This window comes from Rhipicephalus microplus, unplaced genomic scaffold (genome assembly GCF_043290135.1).
Source record: "Rhipicephalus microplus isolate Deutch F79 unplaced genomic scaffold, USDA_Rmic scaffold_677, whole genome shotgun sequence".
NCBI classification, from domain to species: Eukaryota; Metazoa; Arthropoda; class Arachnida; order Ixodida; family Ixodidae; genus Rhipicephalus; species Rhipicephalus microplus.
In genome coordinates this window covers 11,650-35,040 of record NW_027465233.1, presented here as the reverse complement: position 1 = coordinate 35,040, position 23,391 = coordinate 11,650, and the positions used below count along the sequence as shown (strand labels likewise).

The following is a 23,391-nucleotide window of genomic DNA, read 5'->3' as shown; positions in this document are numbered from 1 at the left end:
TGCGTTGCGGCTGTGCGGAAAGCGCGTGGAACGGCCCTTAGCTAGCTTGCACGCTGCGAATTTTTATTGTTCAACAACGCTCATGAGAAATCTCCCCCCGGTACTACGTTGGAGTTGATGAATGATCCAGTGCCCAGGCTAGTGGAAGGTTGTGCAGCGCTAGCAGTCGTTTTTTTTTTGTTGTTGTTGTTGTTCACTCCAGAAACTTGCTAGCAGGCACTGCCTGTATCGACGTGTGCGCTGAGAGAAGGTCTAGAGCGCGCATGCGCAATTGGCATGTTACCGCTTTGGGTGGTACGCCTAGTGGGGAGAGATGGGGCAATGAACGTATGCTAGCAAACGCTGCCAAAGTCGGCGTTGCGAGAGAGGGAAGGGGGGCGGGGCGTATGCGAAGTGAGGGTGGTAGGGGCGTGCGTGCGCTGTAATGGTGACCACGCCACACACCGGATTAAGCTCAACTATAGGACGCTTATCCCCCAAAAAAGAAAAGTCACTAGGGTGACGCAAATGACGCAAAAGCATGAGGGGATGCTAACACCCCCTGTACAATTGTTTGCGCCGCATGGCGCACTTGTCTCGCACATCGGCCGCATTTATGGGCACAGCTACCGAGTGGTAGGTGGCATTCTGCTCGCGAGCGTTTATCACCACCACCGCCATCATCATAATCATCATGGTTAGTGGGTGGATGTATGGGTTGATAAGGCTTAACCCTTTAAACCGAGCGCCGGCTAACGGCACCTAGCCGTAATGCTTAGTGAACCAAAAACTAAATTCATCTTTTTCTTTTTCCTTTAAATGGTAAAGTTGAGAACTGGTACTTTGCAGTGAAGGGTTTAATTTTCACTAGTGCCTTGACTTCAGCCACCAATCAGATAACCTCCTTCTAGTTAATTCTACCCGCTTAAAGTCTCTTTTGCTATTCCTGTCCCTAAACCTCAGAGCTTTGAAAAACTCTGCGCCATCACCCTGAACTATAAGGGTGAAGCCATTTACAGAACATTATGAAGTGTTCGGCAGTTTTCCCCTCCTCTCCACATGCACTGCATACGTTGTATACTCCTTCGTATTTGGCCCGATATGTCTTGGTTCGCAGTGCTCCCGTCCTTGCCTCAAACAGTAGAGAACTACCCCGAGTATTATCATAGATCATTTCCTTGGCAATTTCCTGCTTAAAAGTTCGATAGATTTCTAGTGCGGATTTCTTACTCATGCCAATTCTCCACATATCGGTCTTCGTTAATTCACCTACTTCTTAACCAATAGTACTTTTTTGGTTTGGCCCCCTGCCGTTTTCAAAGTATTTACCAGTCAATTTCCTGGTTCGCTTCCTCCATTTTGTATCGACATTCTTCATGTACAAGTAGCTGAAAACTTTCCTAGCCCACCGCTCCTCTCCCATATCTCTCAATTGCTTCTCAAATTTTATCTTGCTGCTAGCTTCCCTGCCCTCAAATGATGTCCATCCCATATCACCTTGTACTCCCTGATTTGGTGTATTCCCATGAGCTCCTAAAGCAAGCCTACCTATTCCACGTTGCTTAATTTCTATTCTTGCTTCAGCTTCTGATCTCATGCACAAGACCACATTACCGAACGTAGGACCAGGAACCATGAGCCCTTTCCATATTCCTCTCACAACATCATACCTATTCAAATCCGCAGTGCCCAGTTTTTCATCACTGCTGCATTTCTGTTAACTTTAGTCATCACGTATTTTCCTGTTCCCTTAGGTACTCGGTCCCATTGCTTATACATACTCCCAGATATTTGTATTTATCCGTTATCTCTAGAGTGACCTCCTGTATCCTAAGCTCACTACCTTCATTGTCCTTAAAATCATGACTTCTGATTTTTCCTTACTGAATCTGAAATCAAACCTATTTCCCTCACTACCACATATGTCCATCAATCTCTGCAAACCTTCCTTGTTGTCGGCCAATAGCACTATATCATCTGCGTACATCAATGCTGGTGGTGCCTGTTGAATGAGTTTTCTTTGTTTGACAAAAGAGAGCTTGAAGCCAAGCCTACTTTCCTCTAATTTGGCCTCTAATCCTTGTGGGTAGATCACGAATAACAAGGGTGACAGAGGACACCGCTCCCTAAGCCCCCGTTTTACCTCCGTGGGCTTGGATACCTGTTTTTCCCACTTTATAACTACCTTATTACTTTTATAGATATCCTTTTAAAAAATAGTGACTCTATCTTCCACACCTAGTGTGTCCAGTATTCCCAACAAAAGCGGTAGCGCCAGCAGGGACGCTTGGCGGAGAGCCTTGGTGGTGGCAAAGGACAGAGAAGCGGTTTTCTTTTGCGTGTGGCAGTCGGTGCGAGCGGTTCTCTAGTGGTTTGCCCGTGAGGACTGTGCCACGGGTCGGAATACTCTCAGGAATACTCTCATGCGCTTTTTGTTCTACAGGTCAATCACCTCACCGGCATGGCACTAATCGAAATGTATTTGTGCTCTCATACAAGCGATCAATAACAACCATGGATTGCTATTCAAATGAGTCCAACAATATAAACCTCCGCCCGCAACACTTGTGGGACGTGTTGGACGTGTAGACACGTGTTGGACATTAGGGCACTCCTTCACATGCCAGGCATCTCGGAAAATATGGAGCAGGGCTATGATGTTCACCGTCATTCTCGTTGGTATTTCGTACGACTTCCTCACTTTTCATGCCCATAATTGCTAATGCCGACGCACAGACGACGCTTCGACAACTAGGTCCACCGTTCGGCATAGGCCTCCCGTTGCCCTTGAAGCTCGCCCACTGCCGACGTACCGCTCCCAGCACGAAACCAATGTCGCCAATAATGGGGAGCGAGGAATCCACAAATACAGAATTCCAGAATTCCTCTGAGGGCGGTTGAGATCCACGTAGGTTCTCAACCTGCGAGCATTTCTGAAAGACGCATTTCTGCGGCGTGCTTTTCCTGCTCTGCCATCGCACAGAAACGTCGCTCGTCTTCTTACAAACGATGAGAGCCCTTCGTCGGCAACGCCTCTCCACCGTGCGCGAAGATCGGCGTTGCTCGGACGATCGCGGCGGTTTGGCTTCAGGGGCAGGCGGCCCCTGATGCGGTTCAATTTATCCCGCAGGTCCTCGCATTCAGTCTCGTCTGTGCCACATTCACCGGTCTGTTGTTCCCACTGCGACGAGGTAGGGGGCTCTGACGACGCACACACCGAGGGCACCTGACTCAGGGCATTGGACGAGGCCGCGCGGTAGTGTGGCGCAGTGGGTTTCGCTGATGCCGCCGAAGACTTCGCTTCACCAAGGAAGTCATCGTCGTCGCTACGAGCTGCCGGGCGCTTTTGCGCTCCTCGCCGGCGGCACCTGATGCGGTTCAGCTTATTCCGCAGGTCCTCGCGTTCATTCGCTTTTGTGCCACCTCTGTCGGTTTGCTGTTGCCGTGAGGAGGCCGTGGTGCTGGCAGTGTCCCTGAGTTGCGACGACGGAGAAGCCTCTGATGGCACAGTCACCGAGAGCAACCCGCCCACTGCACTCGGCAAGGCCGAGCGGAGACGAAGTGCAGTGAATTTCGCTGACGTTGGTGAAGACTTCCCTTCGCCGAGAAACTCGTCGTCGTCGCTTCCGATTTCAAGGCATAGGACTTCTCCCGGCTTGGAAGAACTGCAAGCAAATGAAAGAAGAAAAAGCTTCTGCGACCAAAGTAGATCATATGCTGTAAATCGTGGATGTATGAAACAGGTTTGATTCTCGGAGGGCTCGTTTCTGTTGAACAACACAACCTAACTAAACAAATTGTATAAGACATTGAATGAGGCTGAAGTAATTACCTCACTGATGAGCAATTATCGGTGGACGAACAGTTATTAAGAAAAGAATCTTTCGTAGAAAGCACTGTGACAGCATACGTGCCATAACGATGGCAATTGCAACATGCAAGGGGTTTTAAGCGTGTTATGCGACAATATTTAGGTCCTAGAGGTTTTTTTTTTGTAAGACAATACAGATTCTCAATAAAAGTTCGATGACAGTCAGGCTACTGTCGTTTTTCAACACAAGCTTTAATTGAAGGTGGTTATATATTGCCGCAACCAAAATGACATCGACGTGACCAATTATCAAAAACTTGTTAATTAACCAGACTTCTCTCGTGGGCCGTCGTTTACACTAGAAAACTTTATGGTGAATCACTTTATGAAATACCCTGCTACCCATAATATCCGCAATTCTAAGTAAAGGCGATAAAGAAGCTGATCGCAATCACCGCCGAGGACATCTCTCTGTTATATAAGACCGGAACTATACGACACAAGGAAATGACGCAGTTTGTTTAATCAGTCGTCGCAGCAGCACCTAGACAGAAAAATTGTCTGGCGTCCTGGAATGCGCAAGTTGACAGCACATCTTTTATATAGGTAAAATGTGGGGTGCTAATCACCTTCGTGGTCCACTCGCGGCCGTTTCTCTAGCTCAGCAGATACCAAGATTGATGGCGCTAGATGGCTGTATGTATGACGAACAATAATGACCATCAGTGTACCATGAGCATGGCTTGTAATTCATGCCGCACGCGACATGGATGTCATTTTTTTTCGCAGCACCACCTGTCCTCCAAGTTCCTCAATACAGCAACGCGACGAAACACCAGCTTTGGAGTATGATGCAGAGAGCGAAGCAGCCGCGAGCATACCTTGAAGGAGGCGTTTAGATCATGTAAACTGTGCACTAAAAGAAACTGGAGAGTTTGTTTTATTCTCGTAAAAAGGGGGTGCACCTTGAAGAAACTTAGCTGGTCAGCAAAATAATGTGGGCAGTGCGCCTGGAGGTGCTATCATAATATTAGTACAGATGGCTTCAGGATACCTTCTTTTCCTGGCTTCGATAATGAGGGTGAAATGGCAGGTTGTTTCAGAGCACAATTTGGTTGCTGTGTTCGACAGGAAATGTCATACTGAATCGTAAGGGCGACGCACGGTTCAGAGGTGAAAGGGGTCATGAAAGCAGCCATGGGACCTAAATAAAAAGCAAGCCAAATCAGCCGCCAACGAATCGAAGAACGGTTCTCGCAGGGCGATGAGATTGTACATGGCTTACCTTGTGCGGTGGCTCATTCATTAGAGCACAGTAGAATCTTGAACCGCAGAACTAGCAGTGAAATCGACCTGATGCCTCGCCGTTGTCTTCTTCTTCTCCGCACGTTCTCGCCGAACAAGATGGTTCACTTCCAGATTATGATGATGATGATAATATTCTTTATAATTATGGTGACCTACCAATCAGGGGGATCGGCCAACAGTCGGGTAGGTCATTTATTATGATGTTTAAGCGCTAGTAGAGAACACAGATGCAATGGTAACTCTTTGACGTGGCACAAGTTTCTTCTCTGTCTTAAGCACTCCCCTTTCGAGTGCCCTCGCTGCGACACGCTGTCACTGAGCCGGCACGAGACGGGAACATGCGCAGTGGGGGTGTGGACGACGCCGAAGCGCGACGTCGTGTGACTAAGAAATGCTCCGCATTTTGAATTATTTTGGGCAGATCCCACGTACCTTGGGAATCGACGTTCTGCGAAGCATGCGGAGAAAAGGTGACCATTATTTTTAATTTTTTTTAAGACGAGGGCATTTCTTGAGGTACTTCGACGCGAGAAATCATAGTCTTTCTTTTTGTTTCTGTCTTTCACTCGATTCACCCATCAGAGCAGAAGTTTTGCTCAGAGACCACCCATTTTCATCTCCTGGTTGCGTTCGTATAGCGAATATTATCAATCAAAAAGTAAATATTACGCATGCTTGGGCGCAACATCAGCATGTGAGTATTATGTAGTGAGTTACTTTATTTTACAGCAGAAGCTGTTATGAGTTCAGAACATAGGTCACGCGCGGTGCTGTAGTTCTCCGCCACCGCCGCCGCCACTGTCCGTAACCAGTATCGCAAGAAATAAGAAATGAACTCGGTAATTAACCAAAAATTCTAATACACAATGGCATTCGAACCCGAGTCAACAGCGTATCAGCCCAGTATTCTACCACTGAGCCACGCCGGTGCTTGGAAAACGTTTTTAAACTGGCGTTAGGCAAGCTTTGTTCGGAAAAGAATCTCGTTGTTATGAGTAATAAAGCATTTTAGAACATTAAAGAAACAACCAGATGTCAGACAATGCAAATTATGTAACAAGTGGGTCGTTCCATTCTCCAACTCATTAAAAACTTGTTCTTGATCACCTATTAACTGTGGCCGACGACGACTCGATGATGATGATGGTGATGATGATGATGATGCTCCTTGGAATATTGGCACCCACCCACTCAGGGGGATCGGCCAAGAGTCCGCCGGAATATGCATACTGGATTTATGTTTATATTTAGTAAGAGCTACAATAGTTCAGAGATGAACTTTTTATTGTAACGTTAATCGTGAATGATTGTGATTCTAGTATCACTGTTTTCTGTAACCTCCTAGTGACCGAAGATCTTTGGCTAGGAAGGCTTAATAAAGAATCGTTAGCAGTTTATACAAGTACCAAATCTATTCGAGTCACATAAAAACTTTTCGACAGCTTTGAAAATATTCCTGTCCGAGTGACCCAGCGCAGAGGCAAGCCACTTCAGGCACAATTTTTCATCGTCGTCAGCCACTCCATAAAAAAATTACACGAAATTTCTAGCAAGTGTTTAACGGATACCAAGCTTCTCCGAAAAATGACGAAGGATGGCATAGTGAATGCTTGCCTACTAAGAGTAGGAGGAAGAATAAACTTTATTGTAAGAAACCAGCAGGTTTAGGTGGCCGGGCCTAAGCCTCCTATGAGGGGACGTCAAGGGCTTGCCTCAATGCCGCCTCACGGGCGTGCTGGGTCGACCAGGTTTGGTCGTAAAGAGCGGGGCTCCGCAGAGCCTCATAGAGCTTCGACGAAAGGGTCGTGGCGTTAGTGTGTCTGTACTGTGCCGCGCAATCCCACAGCGTGTGCAGAAGCATAGCCGGGTAAGTGCCGCAGCACCGGCAGTGGGAGGTTGTGCACATTTCCGGGAATATGAGGTAAAAGCGGGCAGGTGAGGAATACGTGTTTGTTTTAAGTAGGCGCAAAGTGGTGGCCTGTGCCCGGTTGAGCTTGGGGTGAGGTGGGGGAAAAGCTCGGCGTCCAAGGTAAGAGTTCTTAACCAGATCACTGTAGGTGGCGAGATTGTCCCTGGTGGCCTACTACACAAAAATTATTTACGGCATAGTGGGTAGCCAGCAAGTGTGCTTGTAGCAGTTACTTAAAGAGTGTTCAGAAAAAACTCTGAAATGCCGCTCTTCTGGCTTTTTCCGTGACAGTGTGCTGCACGTTCCTCACAGGCCTGGCGTTTCTTAAAATGCATAGATATTGAACTGTAAAGGCAGCAGTGCTTATCACGATGCAGTGCTGACTACGCGACGATATGTGAACGAAAAAGCGACGTTTTCCTGCGCTTCACTAAATAAACATTTTATAAGGGCGAAGCTCCTTAAGATCGAACCATGCCCCCCGTCGATTGGCGGGATGTTATAAATATTCATATGCATATGGGTTCCCGTATAGACATTCATACACATATGAATAGATAGCCGTATAGATATCCATACGGATACCAAATGGATATCCACGTGACAATCAATATGGACATCTCGACACCATATGCGCATTGTGATTCATAAACAGCTTTGTATATACTGTACACAAAGTTCTCACGAATTTGCATGATCGATTGGACAATATACGGATGTTAATGATATCCTTGAGCTTCGCCCACTCGTCACCATTCACTTCCTGGATACATGTCCTGGTTTTTATTCTCTCTCTCTCTCTCTCTCTCTCTCTCTCTCTCTTTCTACATACACCTTCGCCAGCGAAGCTCGCAGATACGCCACCATTTTTTTTTGTTTCTCTTCGGTTTTCTGTTTCTATTCTTTTCCTTTCCTTTTCCCCTTCTCTGTTTTTCTCTATGCTTATTTCTTTTTATTTCCTCCTCTCTTTTAACTATTTATTCGTCTTTGTCGCTCTTTCTATTTCACTTCCTATTTCCCCCTTTATCTCTCTTTATTTCTCGCTTGGTGAATTTCTTCTTTTTTTTCTTTATTTGCGTAGGTAATTTTGCCTGTGTTACCAGCGCTAATCTTTTTTTTTGCTGATGAGGATAAGTGATTACCATAAAGGCGTCTGAAAAACAACAGGAAAAAGACTCCTCCTTGGCGCTAGCGCGCCTTCAGGGTGCTACACACGGAGCCCACTCTATTCTTAGCCAATGGCGCCTTTTTCGGGTAGGTAGTCTGCGCATGCGCGCCGGCCTGAAGAAGGCACACACATGGCACGCGCCACAATTTTTGGAGGCCAAAACGCGACGAAACGTGTGAACCAGCCGGCATCTGGTGCCGCAAACATGCCAACGTTTTCCCCAAAGAGGGGCGCGAACTCAAGCCTCAGAGAGTGCCTACGGGCGTGCGGAGGACAATTTCGGAGTTCAAGAGCCACCAGTTTTGATTTCGGTGATCTACACTTGGGGTGCTGTTCGGACTAGGAAAAGGCCCATTCCCTACAGTGGGTATGAGCCACAAGAGAAGGTGAATAAGCACGAGAACACATGGAGCATTACGACAAGCAACGACGACAGCATGCAAAAGCCTGGATTCCCTCAAGGGTTTCGCACTTTATAAATATAGAAAAAAAAAGAGAATTTTCCTCAGTGAGTGGTGGTGGATACGTGCTTCACTGTGCCAAGCTTTGCGCGACTCAGTGCAAAGTTGCCGCATTTACTACACTGGGAGGTAGGTAAACATACCGCGCGGCACATGATGACGCACCTTAGCATTGAACTTTGCATCCCGTGTCATTCACCATCTTCTCGTGGTGCCTGAAACGGGAGCTTGCGGATCATCTCCTCCCGCCTGCGTTTGGACGCGGCACTAAAGCGACACGAAAGGCAACTGTTAAGTAGGCGCTGATTCTTGAAATAGCGGTTCAGAAACCTCCTGGTGTTACTTTTGTGCGAAGGTAGGGCTTATTTTGGAATAAAATCACGTTTTAGTGGTCCGCATCGGGTCAACGCATTTCAATTTACCCGCCTCAGAAACCGTGCTATCTCACGCAACTGTGGCAGTCCACAATGTTGCCCGCATTTACTACGCAGCCGCCGACACTAGTAGCAGCAGAACTAAACCAGCGAGAGTCACAGCAGCAACAACGGTCATTGATCAAGGAGGAGGAGGAAGGGAAGGAATGAAAGGCAGGGAGGTCAACCAGACGCACGTACGGTTTGTTACCCTGCACTGGGGGAAGGGGTAAGGATATTAAAGGAGAAGAGAGAGAGAAGTGAAGGGCAACGTGTGTGTAGATGTGACCTTGTCCATTGCACGCTTATAAGCGGTCGCGTAGTCCGGTCGTCTTCAGAAAACTTAGCAGTGCTCACGTCGCTTTGCTGGCCTGCGACGCGTACAGCCATGAACCAAGGATCTTCTATGCGGAGAAAGGTCTACTGTCTAGTGTCTCTAACGTTTCGCGTAGCAAGTTGCGTTCGCTCGAAAAACGTTCACATGAACACGGTAGATGTTCTATTGTCTCATCAGTGTCACACGATTCACATCGGGAGCCATCCGCCATTCTTATGCGAAAGGAGTACGCCTTTGTAAAAGCTACTCCTAATCACAGGCGGCACAGTAAAGTTGCATCCTGGTGGGAGAGGTCCGATAGAGCTTGAAGCTTTCTCTATGGGTCCAATTTGTGTAGGCGGTGGTTCCTGACACTGGGGTCACTCAGCCAAGTTTCCGACATGGTGTTAGTGAACGAGTGAAGGCCCCTTGCAGCGTCGGTTCTCGACAATAGAATTGGGGTTGTCTGGGCGTCCGCGTGGGCGGATCGGGCAGCATTATCAGCAAGGTCATTACCGACAATACCACAATGTCCCGGTAACCACTGGAACACCACGTCATGTCCTTTCGATAAAACTTCGTGGATCACTTCTCTTATTTCATTCCCTAGTTGTTGATGCTCTCTTTATTGTAAAGCTGAATGCAAGCTCTGAAGGGATGCCTTGGAGTAGCAGAACACAGCCAATTTTTGAGGTCGGGCTTCCGCGATATAAAGTATAGCAGCACGTAAGGCGGCAAGCTCCGCTGCTGTGGATGTTGTCCTATGCGACAGTTTGAGCTTTATAAAGACCTGGTACGCCGGGATGACAACAACACCTGTGGAGCTGTCAGCCGAGACCGATCCATTGGTGTAAATGTGGGTCCTCTGGCCGTATTTTTCGTTGAGTAGCGATAATGTCACCTGTCGTAGGACCACTGTTGAATGATGGCTCTTGTTTTTTATTCCCGGAATAGTGAGGCACACCTGTGGTTGTAGGCACCACGGAGGTGACGCTGGTCTTGTTGCTGGAGTGAAGCCGAAAGGAAGGCATTCTCTATGGGCAGAAATAATCTTTGAAAACATTGCTTGTGGTCTTTGAAGTGGCAATACTGCAACATGGTGACCAGGAACTCGGCAGAGGTGTCTTATGTGGGCTCTCAAATTGTCAGTGGTGATGAATGTTTGAATTGGATGCTCTCTTGCGATCATAATTGCCCCGTAGGTTGAGGTGCATCGCGGCAATCCTAAGCACACGCGTAGTGCTTGTCCTTGCAGACTTTCGGGGGTGCGGATGTTCGTCTTGCACGTACTTGCCAGTAAAGGCAAGCTGTAGCGCGAAAATCCCAGAAACAGTGCCCTGTATAGCTGCATCATTGGCCTTATTGATGTGCCCCAAGATTTTCCGCAGAGGAACCGCATTATATGGACGATGGAAGTTAGCCTTCTCTTCACGTAATTGCAGTGGGCACTTCACGAAAGGTCCCTGTCAATATTCACACCCAGGAAGCGATGGCTCTACTGGCATGGAATATTTTTCCCATTGATGGTAACGGGGTATTGTGTCATGGCTCTGCGAGTAAACGCAACCAATGCACATTTCTCCGTTGAGACGGAAAACCTTGCTTGCGGAGATATGATCATGTCAGGGTGGCAGCCTGCTGGACTCTTGCACGTACTTGGAGACGAGTTACAGCCGAAGTTCATAGACAAATATCGTCAGCATATATGGATATGAGGATAGTACTTGGAAAAATTTTATGAAGTCCTACCATCACGGGGTTAAATAAAGTGGGACTTAATACCGCGCCCTGAGACGCCACGGGAGGTGTAGTAATTGGTGGTAGGTCCATCTGAGGTTTGTACAAAAAAGTACCTTCTCGTGAAATAATTCTGGATCCATTGGAACATCCGACCACCGATTCCAACAACTTCCAACGAGTCTAGGATGGCTTTATGTGTTGCGTTATCATAAGCCCCTTTGACGTCGAAGAAGAGTGCTAGTGGTATGCGCTTGAGACTCTTCTGTTGCTGGATAAATGTTGTGAGATCAATCACGTTGTCAAGAGATGACCTACCTCGCCGAAAACCCGTCATGCAGTTTGGGTATACATTGTAGCGCTCGAGGTACCATTCTAGGCGTGTAAGTATCATCCTTTCCATGACTTTTCCTACCGCAACTTGCGAGGGCAACAGGGCGAAATGATGTCAAATCAAATGGTGACTTTCCTGCTTTGAGTAGTGGCACAAGTCGACTTATCTTCCAATTCCTGGGAACAATGCCCGCCTGCCATGAATGGTTGTAATAGCTTAACAACTGTCCCCTTGCCTCCTGTTGAAGGTTGGCTAGAGCGGCGTAGGTGATGCCATCGGGTCCTGGTGAAGATGAGCGTCGGGAAGCCGCCAAAGATGCGTCAAGTTATTCTACAATGAAAAGATTGTCCAGTTTCGGAGATGTGGGGGTTCAGGGATAACACTCCTAATAGTGCCAGCGAACAAGGCGGACACACCAGCGATTCGCTGTGCAAAACTCATTGTGCCACTTCAAGTTGGGTCTGGCCTAAAATGTAGGGCTAAAGCCATGAAAGGATGTCTTTGTTGAGGAGTCCAGCGCAGGCCACGAATAGTGCCCCAGATGCGTGACAACGGCTTTCGGGGATCCAATGATTTGCAGAATGATTTCCAGCGTTCCTGTTCAAGTTTGTCTAAACGTCGTTGGACTTTTTTTCTGTATGCGTCGTGCCAGCCTCAAGTCGCATATTGCCTTCGTCCGCCTATATCTTCTTTCTGCCCTTCGGCGAAGCGCGCACAGTGTTTTTCCAGTTCAACGTCGAAATCTGAACGCTTGCCGGTGAATGGGAGGAGACAGGAAGATTCCCTCAATGCCTCTTTGATGACATCCTCCAAGCTCTGGTCAGGGTCTTCACGGCATGTATTTTCCATGAGTCGCTGAAATTTGGACCAATCAATTCTTCGTATTGTGGTCTTAGGAGAGGAGTTAGTAAGACCCCTTATTCGCATATAAGTTGGAATGTGGGTCACTCCCATGCGTTTCGATGTCTGAAAACTAGTGCACTTGCGACCGGAAGTTTTCTGGATACCAGAGTCAAATCGAGGCAACTGCTGTACGTAAGGCCCCGCAGGTATGTACAACTGCCATCATTCAAGAAACATAGGTCATGCTTGGAGGCAAATGACACGAGGTTTCTTCCTTTAGCATTGATCATCGAACTACCCCAGATTAAGTGATGTGCGTTGAAGTCTCCAGTTATAACCCACGGGCCCGTAGTTGTTGTCAGTATGTCTCGTAGTCGGTCTTGTTCAAATCGTCCGGATGGTAATATGTAGATACCAATAAGTGTGAATGACACTTTTTCCTTTTTAACTCGTAAGCAGACATATTGATTGTCGTCATGCGGTTGAACTGCATGATGCACATATTTGAAATCTGTACGAATGTAAACAACCACCTTGCTGCGTTCCTCGCACGTTGAAGAAACAAAATATTCATACCCTGATAGTTTAGGAGGTTGTTGCACGTTTGGTTCACATATAACTATTATAGGAATAAGATTCATGATTGTATACTGACGGAATGAAAACATGCGGGATCTCAGGCCTCTCGCGGAACTTCCTGCCATTGGCTCCGAGATGTCAGACGCGTTTTGGTTCAACTAGGCCCTGCTAGGTTGCACGAGCTGTCCAGTATACGCGAAAATTGAGTTTTCGAACCACTCGTGCCATTCCCCATATTAAGGTCCGGCAGTTTTTTTATTTCATGAATGAAACAGAAACGAACAAGAAACATTTTATTACGTGTATTGATGCACGGAAGATTCTTTATTTGGTGCAGCTATATCGATTACTGGTGATTAATTGTAGGCGGTTTGTTTGACGTCATCGGGATCATTTTGAGAATATCCTACTGCGGCGCATGTATTCTCCGTGGTGCCTACAACAACCACAGGTGTGCCTCACTATTCCGGGAATAACAAACAAGAGCCATCATTCAACAGTGGTCCTACGACAGGTGACATTGTCGCTACTCAACGAAAAGTACGGCCAGAGGACCCACATTTACACCGATGGATCGGTCTCGGCTGACAGCTCCACAGGTGCTGTTGTCATCCCGGCGTACCAGGTCACTATAAAGCTCAAACTGTCGCATAGGACAACATCCACAGCAGCGGAGCTTGCCGCCTTACGTGCTGCTATACTTTATATCGCGGAAGCTCGACCTCAAAAATTGGCTGTGTTCTGCGACTCCAAGGCATCCCTTCAGAGCTTGCAATCAGCTTTACGATAAAGAGAGCATCAACAACTAGTGAATAAAATAAGAGAAGTGATCCACGAAGTTTTATCGAAAGGACATGATGTGGTGTTCCAGTGGTTACCGGGACATTGTGGTATTGTCGGTAATGACCTTGCTGATAATGCTGCCCTATCCACCCATGCGGACGCCCAGACAACCCCAATTTCGTTGTCGAGAACCGACGCTGCAAGGGGCCTTCACTCGTTCACTAACATCATGTCGGAAACTTGGCTGAGTGACCCCAGTGTCAGGAACCACCGCGTACACAAATTGGACCCGTAGAGAAAGCTTCAAGCTCTATCGGACCTCTCCCGCCAGGATGCAACTTTAAAAGGCGTGCTCCTTTCGCATAGGAATGGCGGATAGCTCCCGATGTGAATCGTGTGACACTGATGAGACAATAGAACATCTACCGTGTTCATGTGAACGTTTTTCGAGCGAACGCAACTTGCTACGCGAAACGTTAGAGACACTAGACAGTAGACCTTTCTCCGCATAGAAGATCCTTGGTTCATGGCTGTACGCGTCGCAGGCCAGCAAAGCGACGTGAGCACTGCTAAGTTTTCTGAAGACGACCGGACTACGCGACCGCTTATAAGCGTGCAATGGACAAGGTCAAATCTACACACACGTTGCCCTTCACTTATCTCTCTCTTCTCCTTTAATCCCTTCACCCCCCCCCCCAGTGCAGGGTAACAAACCGTACGTGCGTCTGGTTGACCTCCCTGCCTTTCATTCCTTCCCTTCCTCCTCCTCCTTGATCAATGACTGTTGTTGCTGCTGTGGCTCTCGCTGCTTTAGTTCTGCTGCTACTACTGTCGGTGACTGCGTAGTAAATGCGGGCAACATTGTGGACTGCCACAGTTGCGTGAGATAGCACGCTTCCTGGGGGGGGGGTAATTTGAAATGCGTTGACCAGATGCGGACCACTAAAATGTGATTTTATTCCAAAATAAGCCCTACCTTCGCACAAAAGTAACACCAGGAGGTTTCTGAACCGCTATTTCAAGAATCAGCGTCTACTTAACAGTTGCCTTTCGTGTCGCTTTAGTGCCTCGTCCAAACGCAGGTGGGAGGAGATGATCCGCAAGCTCCCGTTTCAGGCACCACGAGAAGATGGTGAATAACACGGAATGCAAAGTTCAACATAAAGTGCGTCATCATGTGCCGCGCGGTATGTTTACCTACCTCCCAGTGTAGTAAATGCGGCAACTTTGCACTGAGTCGCGCAAAACTTGGCACAGTGAAGCAGGTATCCACCACCACTCACTGAGCGAAATTCTCCATTTTTTTCTATATTTATTAAGTGCGAAACCTTTGAGGGAATCCAGGCTGTTGCATGCTGTCGTCGTTGCTTGTCGTAACGCTCCATGTGTTCTCGTGCTTATTCACCTTCTCTTGGGGCTCATACCCACTGTAGGGAATGGGCCTTTTCCTAGTCCGAACAGCACCCCAAGTGGAGATCACCGAAATCAAAACTGGTGGCTCTTGAACTCCGAAATTGTCCTCCGCACGCCCGTAGGCACTCTCTGAGGCTTGAGTTCGCGCCTCTTTTTGGGGAAAACGTTGGCATGTTTGCGGCACCAGATGCCGGCTGGTTCACACGTTTCGTCGCGTTTTGGCCTCCAAAAATTGTGGCGCGTGCCGTGCGCGTGCCTTCTTCAGGCCGGCGCGCATGCGCAGACTACCCACCCGAAAAAGGCGCCATTGGCCAAGAATTTAGTGGGCTCCGTGTGTAGCACCCTGATGGCGGGCTCGCGCCAAGGAGGAGTCTTCTTCCTCTTGTTTTTCAGACGCCTTTATGGTGATCACTTATCGTCATCAGCAAAAAAAAAAAAGATTAGCGCTGGTAACACAGGCAAAATTACCTACGCAAATAGAAGAAAAAATAGAAAGAATTAACCAAGCGAGAAATAAAGAGAGATAAAGGGGGAAATAGGAAGTGAAATAGAAAGAGCAACAAAGACGAATAAATAGTTAAAGAAGAGGAGGAAATAAAAAGAAATAAGCATAGAGAAAAGTAGAGAAGGGGAAAAGGAAAGGAAAAGAGAAAGGTGCAGCTAGTTCGATTACTGGTGATTAATTTTAGGAGGTTTGTTTGACGTCATCGGGATCATTTTGAGAATGTCCTACTGTGGCGCATGCATTCTGCTGTTGATAATAATGCAGTTTTAGATGTTTTATATTTAGATGTTACGTCGGGGCTTTCGCTGTAATGTAAAATGTTATTTGACTTTAGTGTTCCTTTAAAACTAAAATGCTGTGAGATAGCGAGGCTAGAGGAGGTTTCAGCCAGGCAGACCGGGCTGGAAAGCCGCCTTTCTCACAGTGCCCCGGCCAACCGCCCTACATTCTACCTCCTTAATGTATCCGTCCTTTCTTTTTACCTTACTTGCTTTTCTTCGCTCGCACTGTCCCTTCGATCGCCGTTCCCAAGTGAGTGTATCGGCTGAGGTGTCCTCAAATCAAAGAGAGGTAATTATCATGCACTCCGAACCCCAATTTCTCACCTTTCAGCTTTTTCTTAAGAAATCCCCCCTCCCCCCAGAAAAAGAGGTGAAACGTCTCATCTTCAAAGCATTGCTCGTGGCAGTACCGGTTCACAAGCCCTTCCCGAAACCCTTACAAAGGGGCAGGGGCAGCACAGCAAAATCAGTGGCCGATCGTTCCCTTAAGTGTCTCTCTTGAATGTAGATAAATAGAAACAACCTAAAGGCACAACGAGGTCATTGAATTCGTCTTGCCGGTGGTTCGGAGAATGGCGGCCAAAAACTTGCCGTTACCATTTCGGCCCAGTTATTGACTTCTGCCTGAATACGGTGGTCAGTCGACGACAAGATTGACTGCCAAGCTCTGCAGATATTGATTGATTGATTGATTGATTCTAGAATATGAGTAGGCTCACAATATCGTTTTCGGCGGTGCGTTCCTCTCGCATTCACAAAGAATGCGATTTGAGTAGCTCTCAGGCAGCCGCAGTGCCAAGCGTCACTTAAGCCAGTGTCTTTCACACAATTAACAAAAACCGATGGTTTCTCTTGTTTCGGACGGCGTTGACCTTGTCAACGCCGTCCAAAACAAGCGCATTGACAGTACGCCTACTTGAGTCGAAGCCCAGTGCTGGCCCGTCGTTCTAAGCGGTCTTGACTTCCTTGGCGTCGTGCAGGCGGGGTCGCTCAAGACACATGCCTACGTGCTCCCGACCGTCACGCAAGCGCTAAACATCCAGTGACCACGGAACGTCAGTGACGGCCCACTAGCCATCGTTCTCGCACCGTCTCGGGAACTAGCGCAGCAGATCCATCGCCTGTTCCACGACCTCGGAAAGTTATTCGGACTGCGCAGCGTCTCCGTTCATTCAGGCGTCGCCAAGGACACGCAGTACGCCGCGCTCGCCGTAGGATGCGACGTCTGCATCGGAACTCTAGGCCGCTTCCCGGAGTTCGTGACGGCACAGCGATTGAAGCTTCTCCCGTGCACGAACCTTGTCGTCGACGGCGCAGACCGGATGCTGTCCATGGGACTGGAGCGTGAGGTGACGCAGATCGCCCACCAGATCAGGCCGGACCACCAGACGGTGATGTGGGTCCCCTCGTGGCCGAAGGGCACGCAACGCCTCGTCTATTTCCTGCTTGAGAACTACGTCCAGGTAAACCATGGCTCCGCGCAGCCTCGCGTGGTGCGCGTCAAGCAGAGTGTGTACGTCGTCAAGCAGACCGAGAAAGAGCGCGCGTTCACCGAGCTCCTCGAGGACTTGCTCAGGGACGAGGTCGGAAAAGTTGTGGTGTACGCAAAGACACGGGCAGCGGTACTCAAGGTGGCATTGCAGCTGCGCGAGAGGAACTGGCGTACGGTCGCCGTTCGCCGCGGCATGGCGCTTGAGCAGCGTCTTTGGACGCTGAGCACGTTTCGCACCGGGGGCTCTCGCGTACTACTGGCGACTCACGGGTGCGGACGGGACCTGGCCTGGGACTACGTGCGTTTCCCCTTGGACTTAGACTTTTCCGTTAAGCCACACGGCTACACAATGTTCGTCAAGCAGCTGGGCAGCGTCGCCGTCGAGGGTGCCGAGGTGCACATTTTCTTCACGTCTGACGATAGCCGGCACGCTGAGGAGCTGGTCGCGATGCTACGACAGGCCGGGCAAGCGGTTCCTGCGAGCTCTATAAACTCGCAAAGGAGACATGTGCCAGAGTTGGGCCCGGCCGCAATACAAAATGGTGACGCTATAGGTACATTGGCAGCTCGGATGACGCTTCGGTGGTGATTTCGGTCTCATTGTCCCCTGGCTTGAGCGTACACAGTGCTGATACACGCTACGTCAGCTTTCTGAGCATCACTGGTTGTAGAGAGAAGCTACTGTTCTAACACGAAGATTCTCTAAGCATCCCAGAATCGGATATTGCCAAATACAACATGGCCGTTGCGCGAAAATTCTGAAATAATATTGCAGTCATGTTCCTATATATGCTATGTATTCTGGTATTTGCGACTACTGATCTTTGTGATATTGAAATTTGTCATATTTGCGACTATTTGGTAATCGAGATATTGCGATATCAATGACAATTGTGCCATTTTATCTTAATTGATCGCGGCATAAGAGACTTCGAGTACTGTGCTTCATTGAGTTAGGGCAGGGTAAACTGGTCAGTATTTATGGTCACCTTCGAGACGTACCCAAACGTTTGTGTTTAGAACTTACTGTCCTCATTGAGATAGTTGGTCTGCACTTGAAAGTAGTTTCCGTCCAAGTGATCGCAGAAGGCTGATATATTCGGTGGGCTTATTGGGAAGACCATAGGTATTCTAACCAAACTGTTTAAGGTACATAAGCCACCGGTGAAGTCACCATTGATGCAGGCATGCCCCGGACAGCTCCAAGGCAAATATTGTTCAATTCTTACGCTGGCAGCAACGCATCTCGACTGCCCTCGGGCCTTCTCGATGACTTTCACACTCTGCACAGAACCTACGCAAGGCTTCATCTCGGGTAAAAAAGCACCTTAACGCATGTTATAGAGCGTTGTACTGACATGATGAGCAGGCGTCGCACATTGGGAATCGGGTAACGAATGGGTTGCTAAATTCTTCTAACAAATTACAAAACTCTGAGCCGTAATGCTTTTTCTTCACTAGCCACAGTATACATCAACAAAATTCACATAATTCCTTACCGGTGTGTAGGGGATACCACGCCTCTCCGAAGAGTGGTACTTATATTTACAAAATTATGACTTATGATGTGGTGTGTGCCACACAAATGTATTTTTAGTGTTTTTCCCCAGAGTGCCTAATATGGGATCTAGAAAGGGTGCTCTTCCAGCTTTCCCAGTGACTATGCGGCACGTTCTGTGCAAGCCTGGCTTAATTATTTTTTATTGCGCGCATATACAGAATGCGGTCATGCTTGTACAGCCGTGCATGCAGAAATAAAACTAATGCTAATACAGGTAGCATTGCCTATAGCCTTACAGGTCGCTCATGATATAGCAACAATACGATAATAGGACACCATCGGATATTAGGTGTCGTCAAGAAGAGAAGAGAAAGAAGAAAGGAAAAATTGGAAAAGCAAGAAAACAAAAGACAACATCACAATGCATTATAACAGCGTTCTAAACCGTGCGGAAATAAAAGAAAAAAACGTGAAATATATTACTTTCCTTTAGTACACCAAGAACTATCGAGGTAGGTGCGCATTAAAGAACCTTATGTAATCGAAATTTCCGGAGGCCTCCCCTAAGGCGTCTGTCTTAATCATATCGTGTTTTGTAGGCGTCAATCCGCATACATTAGGGAGTTTTCGGATAGCCTACGCAAAGCTTTGCGTTCGCGTTGCGGATGCATCGTATACGCTCTCCTTTTGCGAGTTCCCGTTGAGTGACGAATGCCAACTCTATATGCCCGCAATGACCGCTATCTTGGCTTAAGCTATTCAATAACTCCCTATTATTTGGACAATGAAAGCATCGAGGACGTAAACAACTTCAGCACCTCTATGCATGTTACCATGGCCATGTCATCTTAGCTTAGTATATTTGAAATTATCGCTTGAATTCTGAACGCGAGCCCAGGCCTAACACCATGCCGATACGTGTATCATGCACCTCAATGAGGCTGCTTCCTTTGAAAATTCTCGGTGGATCCACCTTTTCAATGGTGCTGTCAAGGAATTATAACTGACTCTCAATAACTATTCTTATTTTTTATCAATATTTACAGAGCCCTGCTGATTATAACTTAAGCCAATTCAAGTTTCAGAAGAAATATATGCAGACTTTTAAATGACTAATCATAATTAAGGTGCAATAGATAGATAGATAGATAGATAGATAGATAGATAGATAGATACACAGATGGATGGATGGATGGATGGATGGATGGATGCATGGATGGATGGATGGATGGATGGATGGATGGATGGATGGATGGATGGATGGATGGATGGACGGACGGACGGACGGACGGACGGACGGATACGCTCAAAGTCGCCGAACTTCGCTAAGAAATGCTTCGCATTTAAATGTGGTTAGCGATTCAGAGCACTAGGTACTCTACTATGGAAGAGCATAATGGCGTTCCATGGGCGGCACCTCACATTCGGTCATGTTGAGGCCCTGTTGACGAAAATGATAACTGAGCCTATTTTTAAAGAAAGTTGATGACGACTTAAGCCCAAACTCCATACGCGCGAAAATGCACGCGACAGCGACGAGCGACGCTATGAGCGACGAAACAGGGCGTTCGCGCGACGTGTCGCGTGCTCGTTTTCGCGCGATCGCTCGGTTCTCCAGATTTGGAAACCGTCGCTCATCGCCCGGAAGTGCTGGGCTCAAGCAGCCAATAGCGAAAAACCGGAAAAGACGAAGACCACATAGGTGCACGTGACCCTGCCCGAGTCACGTATGCGCAACAAGAAATAACACAATGTTTATTACGCATGCGCATATAAAAAATGCTGCAAGGCAATAATAAACACTTTCCGTTCCATTACACAAAAATATATCTTATTTTTTTAATTGGAAACCGCTCGCTACGCGGTTTTCTTGGTGCGAGTTGACAGCCTCATGCCAGCAACAGTGGAGTTCGCTCGCCGAAGCCGTCGCGTGAATGAGGTTTGCCTGCGCTAGCGACTGATCGCGCGACGCCGATCTACGTCGCGTCGCTCGTCGCTGTCGCGTGCATTTTCGCGCTTATGGAGTTTGGGCTTTAGGGTACTTAGTACTCTACTACAGGAGAGCATAAAGGGGGGGGGGGGGAGGGGTTAGAAAAAGTGGGTAACGATTTAGAGTACAGGGTACTCTACTATGGGAGAGCTCAAAGCCGTCCCGGGCTGTTCGTATGCAGGAACTGAGGGGGGGTTACAAAAAGGAGGTAACAATTTAGAGCACAGGGTACCCTACTATGGGAGAGCTTAAAGCCGTCCCGGGCTGTTCGGCAACTTGTATGATTGCTACTTACGGAGCGCGAAACCAATTCCGCGGCTGTTCGGCGTATGAGTTAGCCGTACAGGCTCTTGTTCACTTTGCAAGTTTTTGGTCGAAAAACTTGACTTCTTGACGAATTTTCTCATAAATCCTGAGTTCATTACTTTGCATTTACATTACGTTTTGACAAGAAACGACGAACTTTTAACTAAAGTATGCGTATTATTAGCATTACCAGCGAAAACAAACCTATGGTTGGAACGGAAATCGCCAATCGTTGCTCTGTTTCACGGCTGATAGGCAGGCATGCTGAAGTACCGGGCGTGGGGCGTGTATTTATTGTTTGGTTGTAACTGACCATAGGGATGTAACCGCATACTCGTGGGCACAGTCCCGTGTCTGCTTAAAACACAGTCGGGATTACAAACCGCTCCCTGGGTGCATACTTGTCACTGCCTTGCTACGGAGGCGCGACGCAAACACGGTCTCGAAGGCGCCACTGCTCCGAACTCCGCCGCCAAGGTCACCAGCCGTTTGGGACGAGATCGCTGAAGCACAGAGGATAGCGCAACTCGAACGATTGTATGGAACCATGGCGGGTAGAGAAATTATGGAAAAGATCTCCGATAATTACCACGCAATGAAACGTCCCAAGACGCAGATTCACCCAGGCGTCCGGTCCGCGATAATTACGGAAAGCATCCCAAAAAATATGCACAACGTTGAGAGACGAAAATGCCGCAAGAACATGATCTTCTAAAACCACTGTACGTGGGAGGGTGTACTTTTTGTAGACGCCGCCCGGTATTCCCGAAATAAAGATATCAGTATTAGAGTTGTGCATGGCTCCTTCTTCGCAATGGCGGTCGTAGACACAAAAGGGAAAACCTTGACCACGGGCTCCGTAAGGACCAGATCGTCGGAGGCAGCGGAAGAAATGGCCATTGCACGGGCCGTAGTCTAAGGTCGAAAACACGACAGATGAATAATCAGTGACTCCAAGATGGCCATTAGGAATTTCACAAAGGGTTTGGGGACGTTAAACCCCACACATCAATCAATCAATTAGTTTTTTAAGGGCGAGAAAATTAAACGTGCGTGTTGCACCAAGGAACATGTTGCACCAAGGAACATTTATTAGAATATACTTTGCCAAATAAGGAAAGTGTAAAAAATGGTCGGGCTATTTTCTAAACTTCTTATTGTGCACCGATACTATTAGACACATTGGTCAATAAAAGCGCATCTCATCAAGGGCCTGTGTTTGTAAAGAGTGCTGAGGAACGCTCGGAAGCGCCGAGTACCGTAGAGCAAGCGCGCGACTGTTCTATAGTTCGCGCGTTTCACGCACTTTCTTTTCTCGCAAAATAAAAAACAACAAGGCAGAATCGTTATACTAAAAATAAACGCTTACTTCTGGGTTTATTTGAGCTAACTTCAAGACAATGTCAATATTTCACTCATTTGAGCAATAAGAGTTGGCCTATTGAATTAAATAATTGTTTAGATCTCAGTCTTGAAAAGATACAGCTTGTAAGCGCACACGAATATCACTAATAAACAAGAGATAGAACTTTCGTAGAACGCATGCTATTCCAAATTTGCATATGGGTCAAAATGAAGAATGATGGGCTGCATTGTCCGTCGTCAATCTCATAAATTGTTGCTTCGTAGGACTTGGCCACTTTTCGTGCCGCTTATTGTCCTTCCAACGCACATACGGGGCTTCAACCACTAGGTCCTGTGCTCGATATGTGCCTCTGGTTGACCTGGAAGTACGGCCACGGCCTACCTTCTCTTCCCAGGCACGGAACGAATATCACCGTTGATGGAGAGTATCCACCAAGACTGTCGTCATTCCCAAATTTTTTCGTTGGGTGGTCGAAGTCCACGTAGGTTCTCAGCATGCGGGCATTTCTGAAAGGCGCATTTCTTTGAAGCACTTTTCCAGCTTTGCCTTCGCTCAGAAACGCCGCTCGTCTTCTTGCAGGCGATGAGGTCCCTTCGTCAGCAACGCCTCTTCACCGTGCGCGAAGATCGGCGTCGCTGCGAGCTTCCCGGCGCTTTGGCTTTGGGCGCCGTTGGCACCTGATGCAGTTCTAATTTTCCCGCAGGTCTTCGCATTCAGCTTCACCGGTCTGTTGTTCCCGTGAAGAAGTGGCAGAGCTGGCAGCGTCCTGAAGCTGCGACCAGGTGAAGGCGTCTGATGGTGCAGTCACCAAGGGCATCCCAGCCTCTGCACTAGGCGAGGCCGCATGGGCATGAAATGCAGTGGTATTCACTGATGCCGTTGCAGACATCACTTTG

At 47.8% G+C, this 23,391-nt stretch overlaps 2 protein-coding genes across 2 annotated transcripts; one reads left to right on the top strand and one right to left on the bottom strand.

Annotated features, from left to right (window-relative positions):
* Positions 1-2,450: 2,450 nt before the first annotated feature.
* LOC142795442 (uncharacterized) lies at positions 2,451-5,164 on the bottom strand. Its single transcript, XM_075886058.1, has 2 exons — positions 5,076-5,164; positions 2,451-3,644 (listed from the first exon to the last, which is right to left on the bottom strand). The coding sequence occupies exons 1-2, from the start codon at positions 5,090-5,092 to the stop codon at positions 2,699-2,701; spliced, it is 963 nt and encodes a 320-aa protein (XP_075742173.1). The 5' UTR covers positions 5,093-5,164; the 3' UTR covers positions 2,451-2,698.
* A 272-nt stretch (positions 5,165-5,436) lies between these two features.
* On the top strand, positions 5,437-23,176 carry LOC142795441 (uncharacterized). The gene is made up of 5 exons (XM_075886057.1): positions 5,437-5,449; positions 6,847-6,896; positions 16,773-16,882; positions 17,000-17,886; positions 23,052-23,176. Exons 1-5 carry the CDS (start codon positions 5,437-5,439, stop codon positions 23,174-23,176), a joined length of 1,185 nt encoding a protein of 394 aa, XP_075742172.1.
* Positions 23,177-23,391: the final 215 nt, after the last annotated feature.

Excerpts from the sequence above, each read along its gene's own strand:
- LOC142795441 (XM_075886057.1), top strand. Across the intron at positions 16,883-16,999 it reads ACGCAAGCGCTAAACATCCA|CGTCTCCGTTCATTCAGGCG; the intron begins GTGACCACGGAA and ends CGGACTGCGCAG. Across the intron at positions 17,887-23,051 it reads ACAAAATGGTGACGCTATAG|AAACGCCGCTCGTCTTCTTG; the intron begins GTACATTGGCAG and ends GCCTTCGCTCAG.